Below are 23,296 nucleotides of genomic sequence, written 5' to 3'. Positions count from 1 at the left end.
TCATAAGCCCACTTCCGTTTTTGTGTATATATTTTCACTTAATTAACATCTTTTTTTTCTTAATGTATGAGATATTAGTATGATATTCAATTTAATTGTTTTGGTTTTGGGTATTCAATTAATTGATCATTTGTTTAAACTAAATCATTTTTTTTTGTAAATATATATGTCTAGGATTAAGTCTTTAACATTAGTTGGAATTTATTCACTTAAATTTCTTGTTTATAAATAAGATTGTAATTCCGTTTTAGAATAGCATTTTTTCCGTCCGTACGCTTTCGTTATTTCAAATTTATAACGATTAGCTTATATGTAAAATAAAGTGAATTTTAATGTATCGGGATATCGTGCCTATCTTGTATATGTAGCTAAAGTTAAATCAAAAATTAATTCAATTCGAAATGTTATTTCGAATCAATAAAAGATAACCAAATTAATTCGAATTGATGTGAAAACATCATTTGAATTCATAACTAAATTAATCGGATCGATGTGAAAACGTCATTCGAATCTATAACTAAATTAATTCGGATAAAATGTTTCGTACTGGAATCATATTTTTATTCATCGTATATGTGATATACGAATGGAAAAATGAGATTCTAATTCGATAAATATTAAGCGCGTCTATGTTATACACGTAATTCCAGAAGATAATAAATCAATTCGAAATGTTATTTCGAATCAATAAAAGATAACCAAATTAATTTGAATTGATGTGAAAACGCCATCCGAATTCATAACTAAATTAATTCGGATTGATGTAAAAGCATCATTCGAATTCATAACCAAATCAATTCTAATCGATGTGAAAACGTCATTAGAATTCAATGCTAAAATAACCCCAAAATGTGCGCGAGTATCTACTTTATATCGACAATCCAAAACATAACAAACAGTTAACACATAAATCACATTTTTAATACCAATATTTGGGCGGGGTAGGGTGATTAATCAAGTTTTTCTTCCCTACACGTAACCGACAAACGAACCAAAAATCTCTATTTCGCAGACCCTCTTATCCATTAAAATTCAATCATTTCCGGTGTCCAATCACGCCTTAATTCTGATTGGTGGCGACTCTAAAAAATAGTTTTAATTAGGAATAACTATTAACCGATCTAGCTTCCGGCGTTCGTACCCGAAAAATCCGATAGCGACACCACATACTAGGTAAAGTCTCACAACAATGGCCCTGGTAGACCACGGGTTTTAATCAAATCGAATAGCATCACAAAATATTTTCGAAAAAGCATCATAAATTTCCATCCGTCAATTCGTTGGGGAAATTTAAGATCTTTAGTACCGTAAGGCCACATCTCGAAGGTCTCGCTTAGTTAAAGCAATGTTCGCTCACACCACGATGAACTCGATTAATTAAAGCAACGTTGGCTCACACCACGAAGAACTCGTTTAGTTAAAGCATTGTTGGTTTACACCTCCAGGGACATTCCTGGGTTGGCACCTCCAGCCTCGTCGAGAACAACGTTTTCTGTCGATTCTTGGTTTCAAACAGGTAGTTTCTCCTGATGTAATTTTTCTATCGGAGTAGCAGGAAGAATACAACGGTTTGTGGTTGCCCACATATCCGTCCGTCTGCCAAATTCTTTGTATTAATTAATTTCTTACTCGAGATGTTTATATCGTGCTTCTGATTTTGTGTAAATCATTCACTTTTTCGATGTTCTCTGTGTATTTTTTTTGCCCATTAATGGAAGTTTTCTTATGGAATTTTTGTTGAAAAAATTGGATGTAAAGGAAGAGAGAGAAAGAGAGAATTAGAGAGAGAGAGAGAAGAGTTAGAGGGAGAAAGTGAAAATGAGAGAGATGAGAATTAGAGAGAGAAATGATATTTGATAAAAAAAAATGGAGAGATAAAATAAAGATGAAGTTATAAGGTTGAAGAAGGTGAGTGAGTCTCATTTTCATTAAAATATGGGTTAAAAATTGATGATTTGACATGTTGATCGGTCATTTTTACCTAGTGTACACTTCAGTGGGAGGTCACCAGAATGTTGTACACTTTAGTGTGAAAATATGTAAAGATTGTACACCACGTATGTAATTTACCCAGGGTATTTCTGAAAAAATGTATTGAAAAAATCTAGTTTGGTAGCATATATCTAAACGAGTCTACAAATATAAATGGACTTCTCCTAAGGTCTAATTTTATAATTTACCCATTGATAATCTACACTATATATAATAGTGGAAGCAGAGAGAAATGAGGAGAAGTGGTTTAGAGGTCTTTTTGATGAGTTGTCAACGTAGTAAAAAATCACAATTAAAAAGATTTAAGGGAAAAGTATAAAAATAAACCTTGTGGTTACACCTGTTTTCAATCGGCACCCTTGTGGTTTAAAAGTTTACAAAATGGTACCTTGAGGTTCATTCCGTTAGCAAACACAGGCCAAATTGACTAACGGTGTTAAAAGTCAAAGGGAAAAAAAGTTAATTTAGTCCTTATATTTTTTTTTTTAAATTAACCCCATTATTATTTAATTATCACAAACACACCCCAAAATAAAAAAATAAAAATTAAATACACCATCTTTTCCATCTTTTTTTAATATCTTATTTTTTCCTTCTTTCTCTCTCTTCTCTCTCCTCTTTATTAATTTATCAAGAAAAAAATCAATTAAATTTTGATCTTTTTCTAAATCTAATCTTTAATTAGCTTATAAAAATTATCTAAATCTAAACCGATTGAATTAATCTCTCTAATGTCCTTTGAATACCGATCAATTTGATATTTTTTTACAATTTCACATTAATAAAATAAGTAATTTAAATAAATATAATTTCACTCTCTGCAACTGGTTCATTTCTTCTTCCTTCTTTAATTATCAATTTTGTTTCCATTATAAGACTTTTAATATCTAATTACGATAACTTAAACCATGAATAACTCTGTTTTCAACCATTTACCAGACCACACGGCGGAGCAATGAGAACAGAGATGAGAAAGATCTCAAAGGTATGTACTTAGGCAGTTTCTTTTCTCCGATATCTTATTTTCCGGCGAGCTGAGATTGATTTTTTCTTAATATATTTAATGTGGTTTTCACTTTTCAGCCAGCGTGGCCCAAAATAGTTGCCCGGAAATGGCTTAATATACAACACGGAGCAGACGAGTTTCATTCAGATTACAGCAGAAGAGGTAAAGTTTCGAATTTCGTGGTTTAACAATAGCGGGTGTCTCGTATCGGAATCGATGAACTAACTTGTATCGTTTCGTTTCTTTTAGTATATAAAACTGAGAGGAGAAAGAGCTGCTCAGACGAGGACTATTACATTTTTTCGTACCTGAAGATTTTTCAAAATAAAAAATCAAATTCTTACATTGATTGACCCTGGACATTTCATTGCTTAAACAAAAAATTAGCTTTATTTTTAAGATATTGTTGATCTACAGAGGATGGACAAATGAGAATCTAAAATACAACCAAATGAAAGAATGGAAAGTGAAGATGAGAAGATGGTAATGGTGATTGTTGTATTTAATTTTGTATTTTTGAAGAGAGAGAAATTAACAAATAGGGGAGAGAAGATAGAGAAATTGACAAAGAGGAGAGAGAAGAGAGAGAAAGAAGAAGAAAATAAGAGATTAGAGAGATGAAGAAGAATGTGTATTTGGTTTTTATTTTTAATTTTGAGGTTTATTTGTGATAATTAGTTAATAAGGGGAGTTTATTTATAAAATGAATAAATATAAGGACCAAATTAACTATTTTCTCTTTGACTTTTAACACTGTTAGTCAATTTGGTATGTGTTTGCTAACGGAATGAACCTCAAGGTACCATTTTGTAAATTTTTAAATCACAAGACTGCAATCGAAAATAGGTGTAACCACAAAGTTTATTTTTGTATTTTCCCCAAGATTTAATTAATGAAAAATAAAAAATCTATATTTATAATTATATTAAATAATTACTAGCCCATTGATTAAAATAATAAAAGAAAGTAAGAATTACAGGAAGATGAAAAAACACAAAGTAAAGGAAATCCAAAAGTCGTAAATAAACTTATATATAGTAAAACCTCTATAAATGCATATCCTTGGACCGGAAAAAAATATTCATTAAGCGAGATTATTTATTTATCGATAAATGAATAAATTATTCATTTATCGATAAATTAATAAATTATTCATTTATCGATAAATATTCATTAGATATGTAATTATCTTGTTTAGGAAATATATTATTGGATTGATTTGTAATTATCACATTAGCATAATTACAAATCAATCAAATAATTGCAAGATTCGTTCAAAAGATGCTAATGTTCCTGAACCAGAAGTTAGTCACTTAGATGAAGATAAAGATATCCAAAGATTAAGTGGTGTCATTTCTAATTTATGCTATAGAAATGTGATGGATGTCGAACATCTTTTGAACTATCCTAGCGATAATGATGCAGTTATGGAATCGCTTACAGACGAAGAAATTATCCAGTCAATAATGAACAATGATGATGGAAATGATCCAGAGCCAGATGATAGCTGTGTTGTCGCAAATGTATCGTCAAAAGAGGTCTTTCAAGCAATGGTCACCTTAAACAACTACTTGTTACAACATGAGCAAAATATACCAGAAGTTGTGTTTGCACTACAAAAAGTTAAGAATGGTGTTCATTTTGGTTTAGGTGGAAAGAAAAACAATCAACTATAGATGCATTTTTTCAGAAGAAATGACTTCTACAGTCTAAACCTCGATAAATGAATGTTCGATAAATGAATAACCTCGTCTAATGAATAAATTTCTTCGGTCCCAACTTGGTCCAATGGGCTTAACGAATAACCTCGCTTAATGCATTAACGAATAAATACAAATGAAGTCTTTATATGTCCTATGTAAATATAAATGAATAATCACTATATTTCAAATAATATATTTTTATTTATCATGAATACATTTCATCCAATGACTAATTTTCAAACACATTAATAAGTCATATTTTTTCGAAAAATGCCTCCAAAGTTGATTGTTTCTTTCCTCCCCCAAAATGCATCTGATCCTTGATTTTGTGTAATTACAAAATGATATAATTACAAAAAAAAAAGTCTAAAAATATCATCTAAATGAATTATTATTCATTTATCGATAAATAAATATTATATTCATTAATCGATAAATAAATAATCTCGCCAAATGAATATTTTTTTTTGGTCCCAAAGGTATTCATTTATCGAAGTTCTACTGTAATTGATTGATTAAAATGTTTTGGTATATATATATAGATTATTTCTTAATGGATATTACCCATCCATAGGTACTTTTAAAAAATGTGTAAATTTATTAGTGTGACTTATAACATCAAGTTACAAAGAATAGTGCTATAAATACAATATAAAAACATGTCATTATATATTCTTCCAACAAAAAAGATTAATTGCACCCTAAAAAGTTAGGAAAGCATTACTTTCAACTTTTAATTTAATTTTAATTTTTTTTTAATAGCTATGGATAGAAAAAAAATCTATCTATCCGGATAAAATTTAACTCTTTTTTTCACTGTGACTAAATACCCATCATTATTTACTCCAAATTTATCATTTTACTATATTCTTTGAATATTGTTTCCAAAAGCCATAATCAATTGTCATTAAATATTTATGATTACGTTGTCTTCTAATGATATAATTAATTACCACTTCAAATATTATCACCCCTTTTTTTTTCTTTAATTTTTTTTGTTTTCTTATTTTTATTAACTCAAATAACACGTATTTTTCTATATAAAAAATCCAAACAATACTAAACGGTGTTTATTTACTCAATTTTGTATAGGGCTGTAATCAAGCCGAGCCGAGTTGAGCTTTGGCCTGTTCAAGCTCGGTTCGTTATAAAATTAACGAGCTCGAGCCCGAGCCGAGCTTTGGCTTGCTCAAACTCGGCTCAGCTTATTAAAAATAAACGAGCTCGAGCTGAGCTTCGAACTTGTTTCAAGCCTAAAATTCTCTTTGAACTTAATTCATTGAGAAAATTATCTAACCAATAATTGTTTGTGAGTAAATCGTTAATTATATTTATGAAGTTTGCTCGCAAATAGCTCTTTAATTGTGTACATAAACAAGCGCACAAGCAAAGCTCGTGAACAAATAAACAAGATACTTACAAATAATTCGACCATTAATCATTTATTACGTTTGTGAACGAACTTATCTAATAGCAAATGAAATAATATTAATTTTTGATATTTGTGAACTAACACAAACTATATAGTTGTCTACAAAACTAAAATTTGTTCATAAATGTTCTAATCGAGCCTGCTCGCAAGCTTTTGAACCGAGCTTTGGCCAGCTCAAGCATAGCTCATTTACGAACTAAGCCAGTAAATCATGCTCATGAGCGGCTCATTTACAAATCGAGCCGAGTCGAGCCAAGCTTTTATCAAGCCGAACCGCTGAACCGCTCATGAGCGGCTCGGCTCATTTACATCCCTAATTTTGTGTCGAACTTTTGTTTTGTAGGTTTCAAAACTACATAGCTTGTGAACATTGTTAATAAATTATTCAAGAGTAAAGTTTATGAACATAATTAACGAGGTGCTTGTGAATAAAACTTGTGAACAAATAAACAAGGTGCTCGCTAGTAGCTCAATATCAAATAATTTTCTTAATGACTAAGCTCGAATAAGATGTTACTAAACTGAAACATTACTAAACTAAAACATCACTAAATTGAAATATCACTAAACTGAAACATTACTAAACTGAAACATTGCTCAACTGTAATATTACTGAACTGAAATGTTATTAAACTGAAACGTTACTGAACTGAAACATCATTGAACTGAAATATTATTAAACTGAAAAATCACTGAACCGAAACATCATTGAACTGAAACATCAATGAACTAAAATATAACTAAACTGAAACATTACTAAATTGAATTATAACTGAACTGAAACATCACTGAACTGAAATATTACTCAACTGAAACATCACTGAACTGAAATATCACTGAACTGAAACATCACTGACATGAAACATCACATAACTCTCAACTGAAATATTACTGAGCTGAAACATAAATGAACTGAAACATCAATGAACTGAAATATTACTAAACTGAAACATTACTAAATTGAATTATGACTGAACTGAAACATCACTCAACTGAAATATTACTCAACTGAAACATCACTGAACTGAAATATCACTGAACTGAAACATCACTGACATGAAACATCACATAACTGAAATATCACTCAACTGAAACATTACTGAGCTGAAACATTACTGAACTGAAACATTACTAAATTGAAATATTACCGAACTAAAACATTACTAAACTGATATATCACTGAACTGAAACATTACTCAACTACAACATCACTCAACTGAAACATCACTAAACTAAAACATCAATGAACTGAAAGATCACTAACTGAAACATCACTGAACTAAAATATTAGTACCTGAAATATTACTAAACTGAAATATTACTGAACTGAAACATCACTCAACAGAAATATTACTAAACTGAAACATGACTGAACTGAAACGTCACTAAACTGAAACATCACTGAACTGAAACATTACTAAACTGAAACATCACTAAACTAAAACATTACTGAACTGAAAAATTACTGAATTAAAATATTAATAAACTGAAACATCAATAAACAAAAACATCACGAAACTGAAATATCACTAAACTGAAACATCACTGAACTGAAACATTACTGACCTGAAACATTACTAAACTGAAACATTACCCAACTGAAACATCACTAAACTGAAACATCACTTCACTGAAATATTACTAAACTGAAACATCACTGCACTGAAATATTACTAAACTGAAACATTACTAAACTGAAATATTCTAAACTTAAACACCACTGAACTGAAACATCATGGAACTCAAACATCACAAAACTGAAACATCACTGAACTAAAACATTACTAACCTAAAACATTGTTGACCTGAAAGATTACTCAACTGAAATATTACTAAACTAAAATATCACTGAACTGAAATATCACTAAACTGAAACATTACTAAACTGAAACATTAATAAACTGAAACATTACTAAACTAAAACATCACTAAATTGAAATATCACTAAACTGAAACATTACTAAACTGAAACATTACTCAACTGTAACATTACTGAACTGAAATGTTATTAAACTGAAACGTTACTGAACTGAAACATCATTGAACTGAAATATTATTAAATTGAAAAATCACTGAACTGGAACATCACTAAACTGAAACATCACTGAACTGAAACATAAATGAACTGGAACATCAATGAACTGAAATATTACTAAACTGAAACATTACTAAACTGAATTATGACTGAACTGAAACATCACTCAACTGAAATATTACTAAACTGAAATATCACTAAACTGAAACATCACATAACTAAAACATCACTCAACTGAAACATTACTGAGCTGAAATATCACTGAACTGAAACATCACTAAACTGAAACATCACTGAATTGAAACATCACTAAACTGAAACATTACTGAACTAAAACATTGCTAAACTGAAAACATCACTTAACTGAAACATCACTGAACTGAAATATCACTGAACTAGAATATTACTAAACGGAAACATTATTAAACTATTTCAAGTTCCATCTTCTTTTATCTTATGCTTGAATCGATAAAACTAAACTCGACAGACAAAAGCTCCCATTAAATCATCTCATTATGTTTGAGGTAGATTTTACCTAACCAAGCATCGGCCTAATAGTGTTTGAGGTATATTTAGTGGTTCGTGATCGAAATTACTATTTCCTAATGGACAATCACCGTCTCGAGTTGACCTTTAATTTCACGCAACATACAGTTATCGATCTTTAGGAGTTAGCACGAGGATCCTAAATCCTAGTATCTTATTCATTCATTTAAATATATTAATTGTTTAATTGTTTATCTAGTTTAATTGCTTTATTAGTAGTTAAGGTACCGATTTAGCATGTTTAATTCAATCCTTAGATAATATAGAGTTCGAGTACGAGTAAGGGATTACATACTAGTCTCTGTAGGATCGATACTGTTCTTAGGAATATTTACTACTTGATACGATAGACTTCACTTGCTCTTTAGGAGTTAGATAATTTTATCCCTATCATTACGTTACATTATATTACGTTATGTTACGTTACGTTACGTTACGTTACGTTACGCTACTTTACGTTACGTTATGTTATGTTATGTTATGTTACATTACATTATGTTAAATATGTTACGCTAAGTCACAATAGGTTATGTTATGTTAGTTTATGTTAAGTTGCATTATGCTAAGTTACAATAAGTTACGTTAGATTACGTTATGTCACATCATATTACGTTATGTTATGTCACATCATGTTATGTTACGTCACATCATATCATATCACATCACTTTATGTTATGTTACATCATGTTACGTTACGTTACTTTAATTATGTTACGTTACGTTAAGTCACGTTATGTTACATTACGTTACATCACGTCATGCCATGTTATGTTCTATCCCTTTATGTTACATTACGTTATGTTATGTCACGTTACGTTATATTATGTTACGTTATGTTATGTGACGTATATATCATGTTACGTTATGTCATATTACGTTACGTTATGTTACATTAAGTTACATTATGCTAAGTTACATTCTGTTAGGTCATGTTAAATTAAGTTACATTAAGTTACGTTAAGTTATATTACGCTAAGTTACATTAAGTTTCGTTAAGTTAAGTTACGTTACGTTACGTTACGCTATGTTACACTACTTTACATTATGTTATGTTACACTATGTTACACTACATTACATTATGTTAAGTCACGTTACGCTGCTACAATATGTTACATTAGGTTACGTTAGTTCATGTTAACTTACATTACGCTAAGTTATAATAAGTTACATTACATTAGGTCACATCACGTTACGTTAGATTGTGTCATGTTACGTCACGTTACGTCACGTTATATTACATTATGTTACGTTATGTTACGTTACGTTATGTTACGTTACGTTATGTCACGTTACGTCACGTTATGTTACGTCACGTTACGCCACGTTACGTTATGTTATGTTACATCACGTTACGTTACGTCACGTTACGTCATGTTACATCATGTTACATTGTGTCACGTTACGTTACATCACGTTATGCTATGTTATGTTACGTCACGTTACGTTACGTTACGTCACGTTATGTTATGTCACGTTATGTCACGTTACATTATCTTACGTATGTTATGTTACATCATGTTACATCACATCACATTTAATTAACATATCTCATATAATTAATTCAAACAGAAAATAACTTTGCAAAATCAATTCAAAAACATAAAACTTTAAACACGAGAAATTATAAATTATTGGGTTTATTATTTTACCAAAACTGTTAAACATGTTTAACTAATATATTGAATATAATTATTAAGCACAAAAACGGTTTGCAAAATCAAATTAAAACACATATAATTGCCATATTCTTTTATTAATTATAACAATTATAATTTAAAACTAATATGAGCTGATTCGTTGTTTTAAAATTTTAATTTTGTATCAATGAAATAGTTCCGCTAATTAATTGTGCATCAAATATCCTTAAATAGACAACTAAATTCAATCCATATCATTTAAAATAAATAACAATTATAATTATTTAGAGTAATTAATTCTATATATATATATTAATTTTAGTTTTTTTAAAATCAAAATAATTGAAAAAAAATCGAAAATAAACGTGATAGAGACAAAACAAAAAACCAAATTCGTCTCGCGGATTACATCCGCGACGCTTGGCGGCATTGCTGCCAAAAGAGCAGCAATTGCCGCCCAGCTCGAAGTTTCCAAAAATTGATCAACTTTTGGAATTTTAATAAGTTGGCTGTAGCAAACGAGCTGCTGCACAACTTACAATATTCATAATTTTTTTTTGTTTGAAATGCTTTTTCTTTTTCTTTAAACAATTAAATTAAACAAATTAACTTTTAATATTAATCCAAGTTATATAGTAATTAATTTTGTATTGGTTAATGTGTCACATAAAATAAAATTAGTTTAAATTACTTTTTTTTAAAAAGACACTAACTTTCAAAATTTATATTTCATTTTCAAGAAAAAAAATTATTATGGAAGAGAAAATAAATTAGAGTAAAATAATTAGATAATAAATTGCATTAATTGATATACACATTTTTTTAGGCACCCATGGATGGGTAATACATTTTTATTTTTAATTTTGAGGTTTATTTGTGATAATTAGATAATAAGGGAGTTTATTTATAAAATGAATAAATATAAGGACCAAAGTAACTATTTTCTCTTTGACTTTTAACACTGTTAGTCAATTTGGTATGTGTTTGCTAACGGAATGAACCTCAAGGTACCATTTTGTAAATTTTTAAACCAAATGCTGCAATCGAAAATAGGTGTAACCACAACGTTTATTTTTGTATTTTCCCCAAGATTTAATTAATGAAAAATAAAAAATTTATATTTATAATATATTAAATAATTACTAGCCCATTGATTAAAATAATAAAAGAAAGTAAGAATTACAGGAAGATGAAAAAACACAAAGTAAAGGAAATCCAAAAGTCGTAAATAAACTTATATACATAAAGCATGATAGATAATATTCCACCATTATATTCATTGGTTATGATAGATAGTATTCCACTATTATATTCATTGGTCATCGAAAACCAAAGTCTTATAACTTTGTTCTTACTTCATTAAGATATTCAGATCTATTTATGAGCGATTTCTATTGATAAACTATTTAATAGTATTTTCTTTAAGAATTTGGAGAATTCAGACTTTGATATCTCTAATTTAAGAAATCCGATAGAAATAGAAGATGCATGGACAACTAAAATCAGAAAATGCAAATGTGTAAAAAATTATATAAAAATTTCATATCCCCGGGAGGAAGCTCTCGGGGCAAAATCTGGGCGCCTTCGTTCGGCGGAACCACTTGTGCTTATTGCGTCTGTGAATTCACGAACAATTCAAGGATTTGAATCTAAAATTGTATTTCACTAATCTTAATTATATCTTAAGGGCGGTGGGTAAATTTCATTAATGGTGTACAACTTTTGTCCCATTTCACACTTTGGTGTACAACCTTCAATTTGTCTCATTAATATGTACGAACTTATAAGTGACTTCCCACTTTAGTATACAACAGGTAAAAATGACATGTTTGACTAGTAAAAAAAATAAAAAATTAACCCACATAATAAGAATTACTTTTATACCATTCTTCTTCCTTTTCCCTTTTCTTACTTCCAACTCTACCTTTCTCTCTCTAAAACCAACCTCACTTTTCTCAATATCTTTTCCTTTCTCTCTCTAACTCATCTCTCTTTATGGTCTGTTCTGCAAAAAAAAAAAAAAACTTCCTTCTGGTTCTGGACATGTATCGTCTTTTTCCCTAACAAAATCAACTTCTCCAAAATCATTTTTATTTATTTCGCTTGTTTGGGTATTGGTTTTTTTGGTGAATTAAGATGTGAGTTTGTTGAATTTTCATTTTAGATTAAGGTTTGCTTGAGTTTATTATGTTGTAATTTTGATTTTGAGTGTAATCAATTGAATTTGTTATCTGCCTTTTATTTTTGAATTTTTTACTTGTTCTGAGAGTTTCCATTTCGCTGTCATCATCACCAGGAGTATGAGAAAAAGGTAATTTGTGAAAGGCCAGATTCAAAGTGATATTTTCAAATGGTATTGTGTTGTTCTTGGGCGGCTTGGTCGGAACGAGTTGCTTCTAGAAGCTGCTTTCGAAATGTCTGAAGCTCCACCACCTAGTCATTTTTATGCTTTATTAATTGAGAATGGAAATTGACACAGCACAAAAAAAAGCTTTTTTTTTTCTCATGACAAATATTGTGTTGTTCTGCTCATTTCCGGTTAGAAACAAAGCTTGCACCAGCTCTTCAAATAGTCATAAAATAGGCTCACCACAGATTTAAAGAGAGAGAGAGAAAGGAGTTAGAGAGAGAAATTTGGAGAGAGAGAAAGAAATAGAGGGAAGAAGATGAAGGAAGAAGAGGAAGAAATTGAAGTATAAGGGTAAAAAAGAGAAATAGATAAAATTAATTTTTTTATAGTTTGTGGGTCCCATTTTTATTAATGAATATGATAAATAATGCTGATGTGGCATGTTGACTTCGGTCAAACAGGTCATTTTTACATGCTGTACACCAAAGTGGGAGGTCATTTATAAATTCATACATATTAGTGAGACAAATTAAAGGTTGTACACCAAAGTGTGAAATGGGACAAAGGTTGTACACCATTGATGAAATTTACCCTAAGGGCGGTCGGGGAAACGTGCCCCCATCGTCTAGTGGTTCAGGACATCTCTCTTTCAAGGAGACAGCGTCTACTAGCTTGGGATGGGATCCAATCTGTAAACTTTCTGAAAGGACAGAAATTGCCATTTAGCGGCCTTCAAGCCGATGCACGGGTTTCAACTAGTATGATTAGTTTAGAGATTTTAATTGAATTGATATTTAACCAGATGTGATAAAATTAAATAAAATCTTATTATAGCTAAATGTAAAATTAAACTATAAACTAAACTAAAAAAAATGGGTAAATTACAAAATTGGGTAAAATGGGAGGCCTATTTATATATTTAACTCATTTACTTAACGTATTACATATTTAGACTTTATTTTTATAACTTTTCAAAAATACCCTTCATATATATATAACACTTAGAAATTTCTCAGTCTTTTTCTTTCTCATTCCGTCTGACTTCGCGTATATGACTTTTACTTCACAAATTCGCAATATGCTAATTAGCATAATCGATTTTACTTCACAAATTCGCAATATGCTAATTAGCAGAATCGATTTTACTTCGCAAATTCGCAATATGCTAAGCATATGGAAACATCAAATTTTGAATCGTGTTTCTAAATCCAATGGAAACATCAAATCGTTCATTAACACCGATATATCCTTCAGAATATCAGCGTTTCTATCGACTGAATCAGCTGAAAACTCACAAAAGGCTGAAGCTAGAACTATGCCGGATCGGTGAGCGATAATGGAGCGGCGGTTACGTTCACTTTCGTCACTCCATTTCTTAATCCTTTGCAGCAGAGAAAGGCATTCAGATTTATCCAAAACCTTTCCCGAGGAATCAATCTTTTGAAGGAGATAAGTGATTTCAACCGACGAGATCGGAATTCTCGGAGTAGTATGTTCGACGTCGGAGTTCTGATTCTCGACGCACCAATCTTGAATCAATTTCCAGAGAGAATGGTTAGGGATTTGAACCTGTGAGGATCTGATTAGTTACAGGACAAGTGAAATTCCCATCATGAAGCCATGATTCAATGCTTTCTCGATCGTAAGTGATTTCAGAAGACAATGGGAAGATGAAAGATTAGGGTATTTTGGAAAAGTCATAAAAATAAAGTCTAGATATGTAATAGATTGAGTAAATGAGTTAAATATGTAAATGGACCTCCCATTTTATCCAATTTTGTAATTTACCCACAAAAAATATAAACTAATAAATTATGATGCTCGGTTTAAAAACGGTAAACTAAAAAATTATGAACAAATTTAAAAAAAAAATGAACAAAAACTATAAAATTATAATACCAAAGGTTATTATGCATAATTTGACACGTGTTAAGGATTTATTTTCTTATTATACATAAAAAATACACTATCTACTCGTATTTTACAATACAATTTACATATTTAAATTTTTTTAAGGTTTTACTTTACTTATGAACAATTATATTTTATTTTTCTATATCTTTCAAAGGATATATTTGAATTTTTCTTAAGGTTTCAGTCGTACAATCCATTTACTTTACTTATGAATAATTATATTTCATTTTTCTATTTCTTTCAAAGGATATATAACATATATTATTAGACTAGAATTAGACGTTACATATTTCGGCTGAAAAAAATTAATACTCTCGGAATGTAAGAAAGGTACTTTTTATTTTTATTTTTAATTATTAGAAAAAGAAAATAACAAAAGTTGCCATCATTGCTAGACAATAATTAAAGTAGCATCGTTAATAATAGAAATGTAATCGATTTATTAATTATTTAAATATTTATTTAGTTACATCTCAATTAAAATAGAACCAATCCTATATATACTAAATGAAATGGAAAATTTGATTACGGATGATATTTTTGTGGTTGAATTGGATATGATGATTCAAAGTGGTTTCAAGTATATTAGTTATGGAGACGAACTGAATTTCAACAAAATTAATCAAAAAAATGCAGCAGTTTTGGTATTATATTACCAACGTTTTAGTTTGTCAGAGCAGCTTCTTCCTATCAGTTGAATCCAGACAACACAAACACTCTGTAAATCTACTGGTTGCGGACTCAGGCAAGCAAATACACACCACCATTCTTCCACTAGACTCCGCCCCTCCTTCTGGCAGAAATACAGAGACTTGTGGTGTTGGGGTTAGGTCTATCGGACCCGCATAAACCGGCCTTCCCCACCCAAAGTCTGCAGATTCATACATGGAAAATCTTGTCCATTGCGTAATTGACAGTTTTCCTCCGAATTCAAGCCTTCTTGGCCTCTCCACTTCCACATAATCTATTGTTGATCTCAGGTATTCCTCTGAGATGCCTATCCGAGCTTCCTGAACCAAACGGGTTATATCCGAAAGACTTCCATTAACAAGCTCGTAGGCGGAGCTCATTGCACATGCCACACATACCACATTGCCATAAAAACCGCCTTTAAGAGGTGGATTTATAAGCTTCTGGCGAGCATTGACCGAAAAAGTCAGCCTAAGCTTACATTCTTGTGGTTTTACATCCAATGCTTTTACCCATGATCGCCAAATATGGGCTGCCATGGCATCAAAAGTACTGCAGGTAACCTTTCCATCAGTTTGAGCCAGGGTTTTGAGTTGACTTTGGAACTCTCGGCTAATTCGGTAGCACTTCTGGACTAGCTTTTCTTGCCATAAACACATTGTTAGGCTTGAGCCATCATCTAATCTCATGAACTCCATATGCGGATACTTTACCACTGGGGGGTTGCGAGGCTGGAGAAACTCTCTATCCCAACATGGTTCGGGATTCGTCACCAAGGTGCCTAACCTTGCTGTGGCTGCCCACGCACCAAGAAACTGCATTGCACCGATCCCATCGCAAATGCAATGACACAGTCTCAAACCCAGGCTAAAGCCACCACAGCTAAAAAGTGTTACCTGAGCTATAAGCAATGGCATCTCAAGAATTTTGTAAGGTTCCTCATTTGGAAACCTGTAAATCAATGGGGACCAGGCAGGGTTTGGCACAGTGAGATCGCCTAATTCAGCCAAGGCAAGCTCTGAGTACGCTTCAATCATAAGAGCACCTTGTCCTGGTCCAAAAAATACTTCCAACTTTCGATTCTTGGTTTCCCTGATCCTACCAGATAAAGGGTAGTAAGGAACCAAAACACGGGCAAGGGCATCATACAATGTTTTCATGATGGGTTTTTGAGAAGCATTCAAGTGATCTGATGAATAGAAATATATTGTCGGGGTGAAGACACGAGCTCCTATCATATCATCAAGATTAGAGAGGTAAAGAGTATCACCTGAGACAGCTGGTATAGGCCCAGCAGGCATGACAGGAACCAAGCTACCGATAGAAATGGGGATGTTTAGATGAGAGAAATGTAGCTCTTGAACCCAAGAAGCCATTGAGACTGCTGAGATAGAACATAACCAACAGACAAACTACATCTGTAGAAGAGAGAATTTACTGAGAAACGTAAAGATACCTATTTACCTGCAATTTCTGCGGGAGCCTTTCAAAGTTTTGTTGGTCTGGAGCAGTTGACAAAGGAAGGGAGCCTTTCAAAGTTTTGTTGGTCTGGAGCAGTTAACAGCCATAATATTCATGCTCCCATTTTAATTGGACCTCTCATACTACAGTTGTTTTCTCTTTCATGTTTTCATTGCTCTTCCCTGCATTTGCTAAATAAAAAATACCATAATCTAAACATTCACAACAAATGCATGCAACTAAAGGTTGTTGAGATTTCAAGTCTCAATAAATCCTAATTACTTAAGAGCCATTAAGTGGGCTGCAGTAATTAAACCAAGCCCAGTATACTATTACTATTTTTGAGAAACAGTATACTATTACTATTACACAAGGCAGAACATATCTTTTATTAGCTTAAATATTAATACATATAACACATAGGCATCAGTTTTAGAATTCCTCTAAATCGTACCATCATCATTATGTCAATCAAATTGAAAAAAAAAAAAATACCATTACAAACAGCAAAAAAAAATAACAAGAAATGATTAGCAATAAACAACAAAACTTTGGCTCATTTTGAATTTTTTCCGTTAACAAAACTATCCATAAGAAGAAAAACAACATTATCTACTACCCTTTTTATCCTCTAAAAGCAAAATCAAACCCGTTGAAAGTCATTTTCAGAAGATAATATCTTATTTGTATTGACAAAATTAACAAGTACAGCCCCTCCACCCTTTAAAAGACAACAACAATGATGCCAGCTTACCGCACCGGCTGCTGATTATAATGAGTCTTCTCTTTTTTCTTTGCAGCAGCAAGCTTTGCTCTCCTTGCAGCTGCCTCAACAGCAGCAGCTCGGGCAGCAGCATCTATCTCTTTGCTAGATTTCTTTTTCTTTGTAGTCACTACTTTCTTTAGACGTGCTTTCACATTAACGGCGGATGCATCATCTGCCTTCTCTGTGTGAGCAGCTTCACTAGTCCCATGTCCTACATCTGCACCTTGAGGCTGGTCTTCTGATTCCTTGTCTTCCTTCAACATTTTTTCCTTCTTTTTCTTCTTTTTAGAAGTTTTACTCTCTCCAGGAACATTTTCCTTCTTCTCCACCTCTAAATTGTTCTCTAGCTTCTCTCCTTTCACAGCACCTGCATTAAAGATAAAATCATTTTGTGGTCTGAAAGAAAAATATATAAGAAAAAAAAATCACGTACAACTAACTTTTTGGTATCAACAGTTCAGAAGCTAGTATTATTTCCAGGAAAGTGTGAACAATGGGGATAAATTATCAAACTTTTGTAAACGCTATCTTAGGCAGCTTGCGACTGTCTTAAGCAAGTTTTTAAATAAAATAAGGAAAAGCAAATAGCAATAGTTCTGAGATTTGGTACCTCAAGTATAGAAAACACATGCAACAAAGAAAAAGGAAACAAATGGACTTGAAGAGAAATACATTCAAGAGACTACATTTTAAGTTAAACAACAATTAGACAGAAGAAAAAGAACTACGCAACATTTACGATTAAACTGAGGAGGATATCTAACACTTCACAATTTCTCAAATGCCAATGACGAGCAAAATAAACATTTCAGGAAGTGTTATTAAATAATTCCAAATGCAAACACTCATAGTTGAGATGAAAAAGAACTCTAAAATACAGGTATGCAAATTGACTGAGTTACCATGGGAATCATCTCGGCCACCAGTATCCTGTTTGGTATATCCTAACTCAGCAAGAACCGCATCGAGTTCTTCAAGCCCCTTTTTTTTCAGTTCCTTCTTAGAAAGCTGCCTTTCTGATTCTTTATTTGATGAAGCTGCCTCAGGAGGCTTCTTGATAATTGGTTCCACTGTTAAAGATGCCTCAAGCTCATCGTCATTCTCATGCTCTTCCTCGACGTCATCATCAACTTCATCCAAACCTTCTTCCTCGCTTTCACTTACCTATAACAGGAATATTTTACATCTAAGAATTATGACTGCCAATCCAGGAACAATTATTTGTGAGACAAATATAGCCATATATTTAATGCCCAATCGAGATACTTAACGTCTTAGTTTTGTAATATAAGATGTAGTAGAACTTTGAGAAAATGATCAAATAAAATAAAAAATAAATAAAGAGCAAGAAGTGTATGAAGTAAGGAAAGAACAATGGTGAATAATCAGAAAAATACTAAGAAAACTGTCCCGTGGTGCCTCCAATTATTAATATATGGCATTCAAGTCACATCACATCTCAGGGTCTATTAATGTCAGCTGCTCCAAACTTCCTCATCTTACTTGCTTCCTTAAGCTACACCCTTAGTCCTAATCTCCTACTACTAAATCTTCCAGGCGAGGCCCTCACCATACTGGATAATGAACTTTTACGCCTCCAGGAGGGTCACGCCAAGCCTGAATGGAATTCATATTTCCTTCGTCTGGTCGAGAAGGGACTGTGACACTTTTATTACATTAGTCAAATTTTTAGTGTTATAGAAGCGCGAACTCATCGTGCTATGCTATACTATGAAAGCCCTTCCTTGCCTAACTGCTTCTGTTTTCTCACCAAAAGAGATAGGGGTTTTAATTCCTAGGGAAATCCTGTCTCCTTATACTGAACAGACTTACGCGTTTCATTTTAGACAAGTTTCCTTTGAAGTAGATACCTGAATATCAAGTATGGAACTAGTGTGCTGAGCAACTTATTGCGCAAATGAATTGAAATTGAAATCCGGAAGGACTGACGGTATGTCATCACTCAACTCTATTGACTTGAGACTAGCTTGAGGGATCATTTGTCGATCGAAAAGGCATATATTCCCTGCGGCCTTTGTTGCTGTGAAAGAAGCTCTGATCAATTACTTGAGTTGGTGTGACCAAGCCTTTCGGTCAAGCTACTTTACAACTTAGGAGATAATAGCAATGTTGGTTGTCAGCTTGAAATAAAAGCACCTTACCTCTCCTAACAACTGCTTGTGTTTGAACGAGATGGCGCTCCCTATGGAAATCTCAATTTGATGACCCATGTAGGATTCTTGGCCACACTACTTGCTGCTGATGCATTTCACACCCAAAGATGGTGTCTTGAACGCATAAATGGTTGGAAATTCATGTTCTAGACATATTTGGTAAAATAAAGCCACCCTAACAACATTCACAAACTGCTCTACTGTATATCTTAGTGGATAACTTCAATTTAGATTTGATACTACATCCAATAGGCAAACCACATTCCGATTTGCACTTGAACACGTGTAAATTATATAAAGCATTTTACAACTCATCAAATAATGCTAAAAACAAAGTGGGGTTTGCAAGTTGCAATGCAACTCATTACCGTTTCATTTTTCATCATTATCCAGTAAACATATTAAGTACTATAGTATTATCTGGTTCTCAATGGGGTAATCAAAGAAACAACATTCTTTCATATTATCTGGATTCAATCTGCTAGTTCAAATAAGTGAAATAACCTGGCAGCCAAATAATTATTTTTCACAGAGAGATAGATTATAGCAAGAATCTAGAATATTCATTCAAGCAGCAGAGAACTTTGCAAAAACAACAAAAACGTGATAAAGTGTACATAGGATACATGGAACATCAGCATCAGTGTGCTTGGACGCTAAATGACAACAAAACAATACAATCCACTACACAAGCAGAAAAACAAATTGTATCTTTAGTGTCCAACAAACCTTTATACTCAACAAGTTGAGAACATAGGCATTTGCTCTACCACGTGTAACCAGAGCAGAAAAAATCAATAGAACTACATTAATAATGATTGAAGCGGATAAGGAATCATATCTAAACAATCTGACCATGTCTTACATTCAACAAGCTGAGAACATCAGCAGTAATTATTAAACTCCCTGTCCCAAATGATTATATAAAACGTCAAACAATTATTTAACAAGTAAAAAAAGCTTCTACTAATAAGTAATAATAAATGTAAATCTCCAATATCAACATTCTTCCAATGGACATGACAAGCAGAGAACATTAATCTAGTGGCTAGGGAATTCACTGTTTAACCGGTTAAAACACCTTTCATCACCGACATCAATGAAAGGTAATTCGCTGCTTCCTCATACTTCTCATATACAATTAATGTAGTGTCTTGGTTTTGATAGCCGACATTAAAAAAGGTAATTCGTGTTAATTCAAGGATGAGATTCCATCAGGGAAATTCAAAAACAATGTTATACAATCAAAAGTAGCAATGCTTTCCGATTGAAGAACATCATGTAAACAAGACCATGGCCATAAAGAAAATCCATATCCAACTAATACCAAAATGAATGAATAAACGAATCTTGCAAAAAGGAGAAACAATGATTTAGAGTACCTCCCCAGCCTCCTTTTCATGATTGGAATCCGAAGGGGCGGCCCAGGCAGAAACCGATGGAGCTGTAGTGGCGTAGTAATCGTCATCATCCTCATCGTCAACATCAGCCCAGGATTTCACCGTGAGAGGAGCAGGGGCCCAGAAAACCTCCTTTTCAGCGTCAATCTGTTTAGAATTGGGCTTTGCTTGTTTGGGTTTGTCAGAGGCAGATGATTTCTTCTTCTTCCTGAGAGTACCAAGCGCAGCAAACACATTGGTGCTATTCAACACCACCGACTCATCTTTTCTGTTTCCTCCTCCAACCATTATGAATCCAGGCTAACGAATCACAAGTTCTCCAAATGCAAATTTTTCTAATTGAGGAATTGGAGGAGATTTAAAAGAATTGTGGTGATTAAAGGAGTCTTCACCAAAAAAGGGAAGACGATGAGTTATATCTAACAGATAAAATAAAACAATATAGATATGATTAATAGATGGTAACGAATTGTTAAAAAGGTTTGATATTGAAGAAGAAGAAGAAGAAGATAATGGTAATGAAAATGAAGGTGTATTTGTCTTTGAAGAAGGAAATAATGAAATGGAAAGAAACCCCACTGTCTCTCTCTCTCTCTATATATATATATATATATTCTGTTTTGCTAATAAGAGTGAAGAAAGGGTGAGGAAATATGCAAAACGTGAATGGCGAATAGGGTTAACACCTAGCTAGGCTTGGACAGAATGGATCTTTAACAACGTTACATGATTCTACCCAAATTCACCTCTCTTTTCTCTAACATTTTAATTTACTATTCAACCTAAACAATTTGATGTTTTTGAGCAAAATGAATGTAATAATAAATAATTTATCATTAATGCATCTCTAATTTCTATATAAAACTTTTTTTTAATTAAAGTTATTTACATTAATAGCTATACACATTTTTTACCATAAATAAAGACAAATTAAAGAAAACATTACTAAAACTATATTGATAATATAAAACGACGTATAAAAGTAAACAAATTAAAATATAAAACGACATATAATAAAAAAACGGAATGAGTAGTTTATTTATATGCATTTTAAGTTCTTTAAGTTTTGTTTAACAAGTTAATCAATGCCATCCATCGTGGTTAGTTTCACCGCCCCTTTGCTTAGGATCTTCTTCACGAGAAACGGTCCTTCCCAGTTTGGCCTAAACTTGCCCCTAGGGTCGGTGCGCGTCATTCGGATCTGTTTCAGCACCATGTCTCCTTCTTTGATAGGACTGACCTTAACCCTTTCGTTGAAAGCCCGGGCCATCCTCCTTTGATATAGCTGTATGTGGTAAAGGGCCTCCGTCCTCTTCTCGTCTACCAATGCCAGTTGTTCATAACGCTTCTTCACCCATTCCGCTTTAGGAATCTCTACTTTTACTGCGATTCTCAGCGATCGCTTCTCAACCTCAATAGGCAGAACCGCTTCTGCCCCATATACTAAGGAGAACGGCGTTGCCCCAGTTGACGCTCTAACTGTCGTGCGATAAGCCCATAAAGCGAGCGGAAGCTGCTCGTGCCAATTCCGATGCGATGCTACTGTCTTTACGAGAATCCTCTTAAGGTTCTTATTGGCCGCTTCTATTGCCCCGTTAGCTTGTGGGCGATATGGAGACGATCTATGATGCTCAATACCGTACTCTTGGAAGAGACTTTTCACTTCCCCTTGAAACTGGATCCCATTATCCGTGATCATGTGGTGAGGCACCCCAAACCTGGTGATTAGATGCTTTTCAATAAACTTTCTCATCTGCTTCGATCCCAACTTACTAAACAATTCTGCCTCTACCCACTTGGTGAAGTAATCAATGGCAACTACGATGAACTTGTGTCCATTTGATGCATTAGGCCTCACCTCACCGATGATATCAATGCCCCAAGCTTCAAACGGGTGCCAACACGTGCAGTTCCATAGCTGGCAGGTGATTATAATCGCCATGGATTTGACAATCGTGGCATTTCTTTGCATATTCATTGCAATCTCTTTCCATAGTGAGCCAATAGAAGCCTTGCCTTATGATTTTCTTTGCTAGCACTGCTCCTCCCTTGTGGGCTCCATAAATTCCCGAGTGCACTGACTCCATTGCTTCACGGCCTTCTCCCTCGTCTAAACATCTCAATTGTAAACCATCGGCGTGCCTTTTGTAAAGCAAATCATTGTGGATGACGAACTGCTAAGCTAACCT

At 32.8% G+C, this 23,296-nt stretch overlaps 2 protein-coding genes across 2 annotated transcripts; both read right to left on the bottom strand.

Moving 5' to 3' along the window:
* Nucleotides 1–15,115: 15,115 nt before the first annotated feature.
* On the bottom strand, nucleotides 15,116–17,147 carry LOC136202613 (alcohol acyl transferase 1 allele RGb). Its single transcript, XM_065993342.1, has 2 exons — nucleotides 16,577–17,147; nucleotides 15,116–16,495 (listed from the first exon to the last, which is right to left on the bottom strand). Exons 1-2 carry the CDS (start codon nucleotides 16,680–16,682, stop codon nucleotides 15,288–15,290), a joined length of 1,314 nt encoding a protein of 437 aa, XP_065849414.1. The 5' UTR covers nucleotides 16,683–17,147; the 3' UTR covers nucleotides 15,116–15,287.
* Nucleotides 17,148–17,284: 137 nt separating this feature from the next.
* LOC136202614 (transcription elongation factor SPT6 homolog) lies at nucleotides 17,285–21,740 on the bottom strand. The gene is made up of 3 exons (XM_065993343.1): nucleotides 21,090–21,740; nucleotides 18,436–18,697; nucleotides 17,285–17,900 (listed from the first exon to the last, which is right to left on the bottom strand). The coding sequence occupies exons 1-3, from the start codon at nucleotides 21,393–21,395 to the stop codon at nucleotides 17,518–17,520; spliced, it is 951 nt and encodes a 316-aa protein (XP_065849415.1). The 5' UTR covers nucleotides 21,396–21,740; the 3' UTR covers nucleotides 17,285–17,517.
* Between the last annotated feature and the right edge of the window lie 1,556 nt (nucleotides 21,741–23,296).

This window comes from Euphorbia lathyris, chromosome 8 (assembly GCF_963576675.1).
Source record: "Euphorbia lathyris chromosome 8, ddEupLath1.1, whole genome shotgun sequence".
Lineage (NCBI taxonomy): Eukaryota > Viridiplantae > Streptophyta > Magnoliopsida > Malpighiales > Euphorbiaceae > Euphorbia > Euphorbia lathyris.
This window is presented reverse-complemented; position numbering and strand designations above follow the sequence as displayed.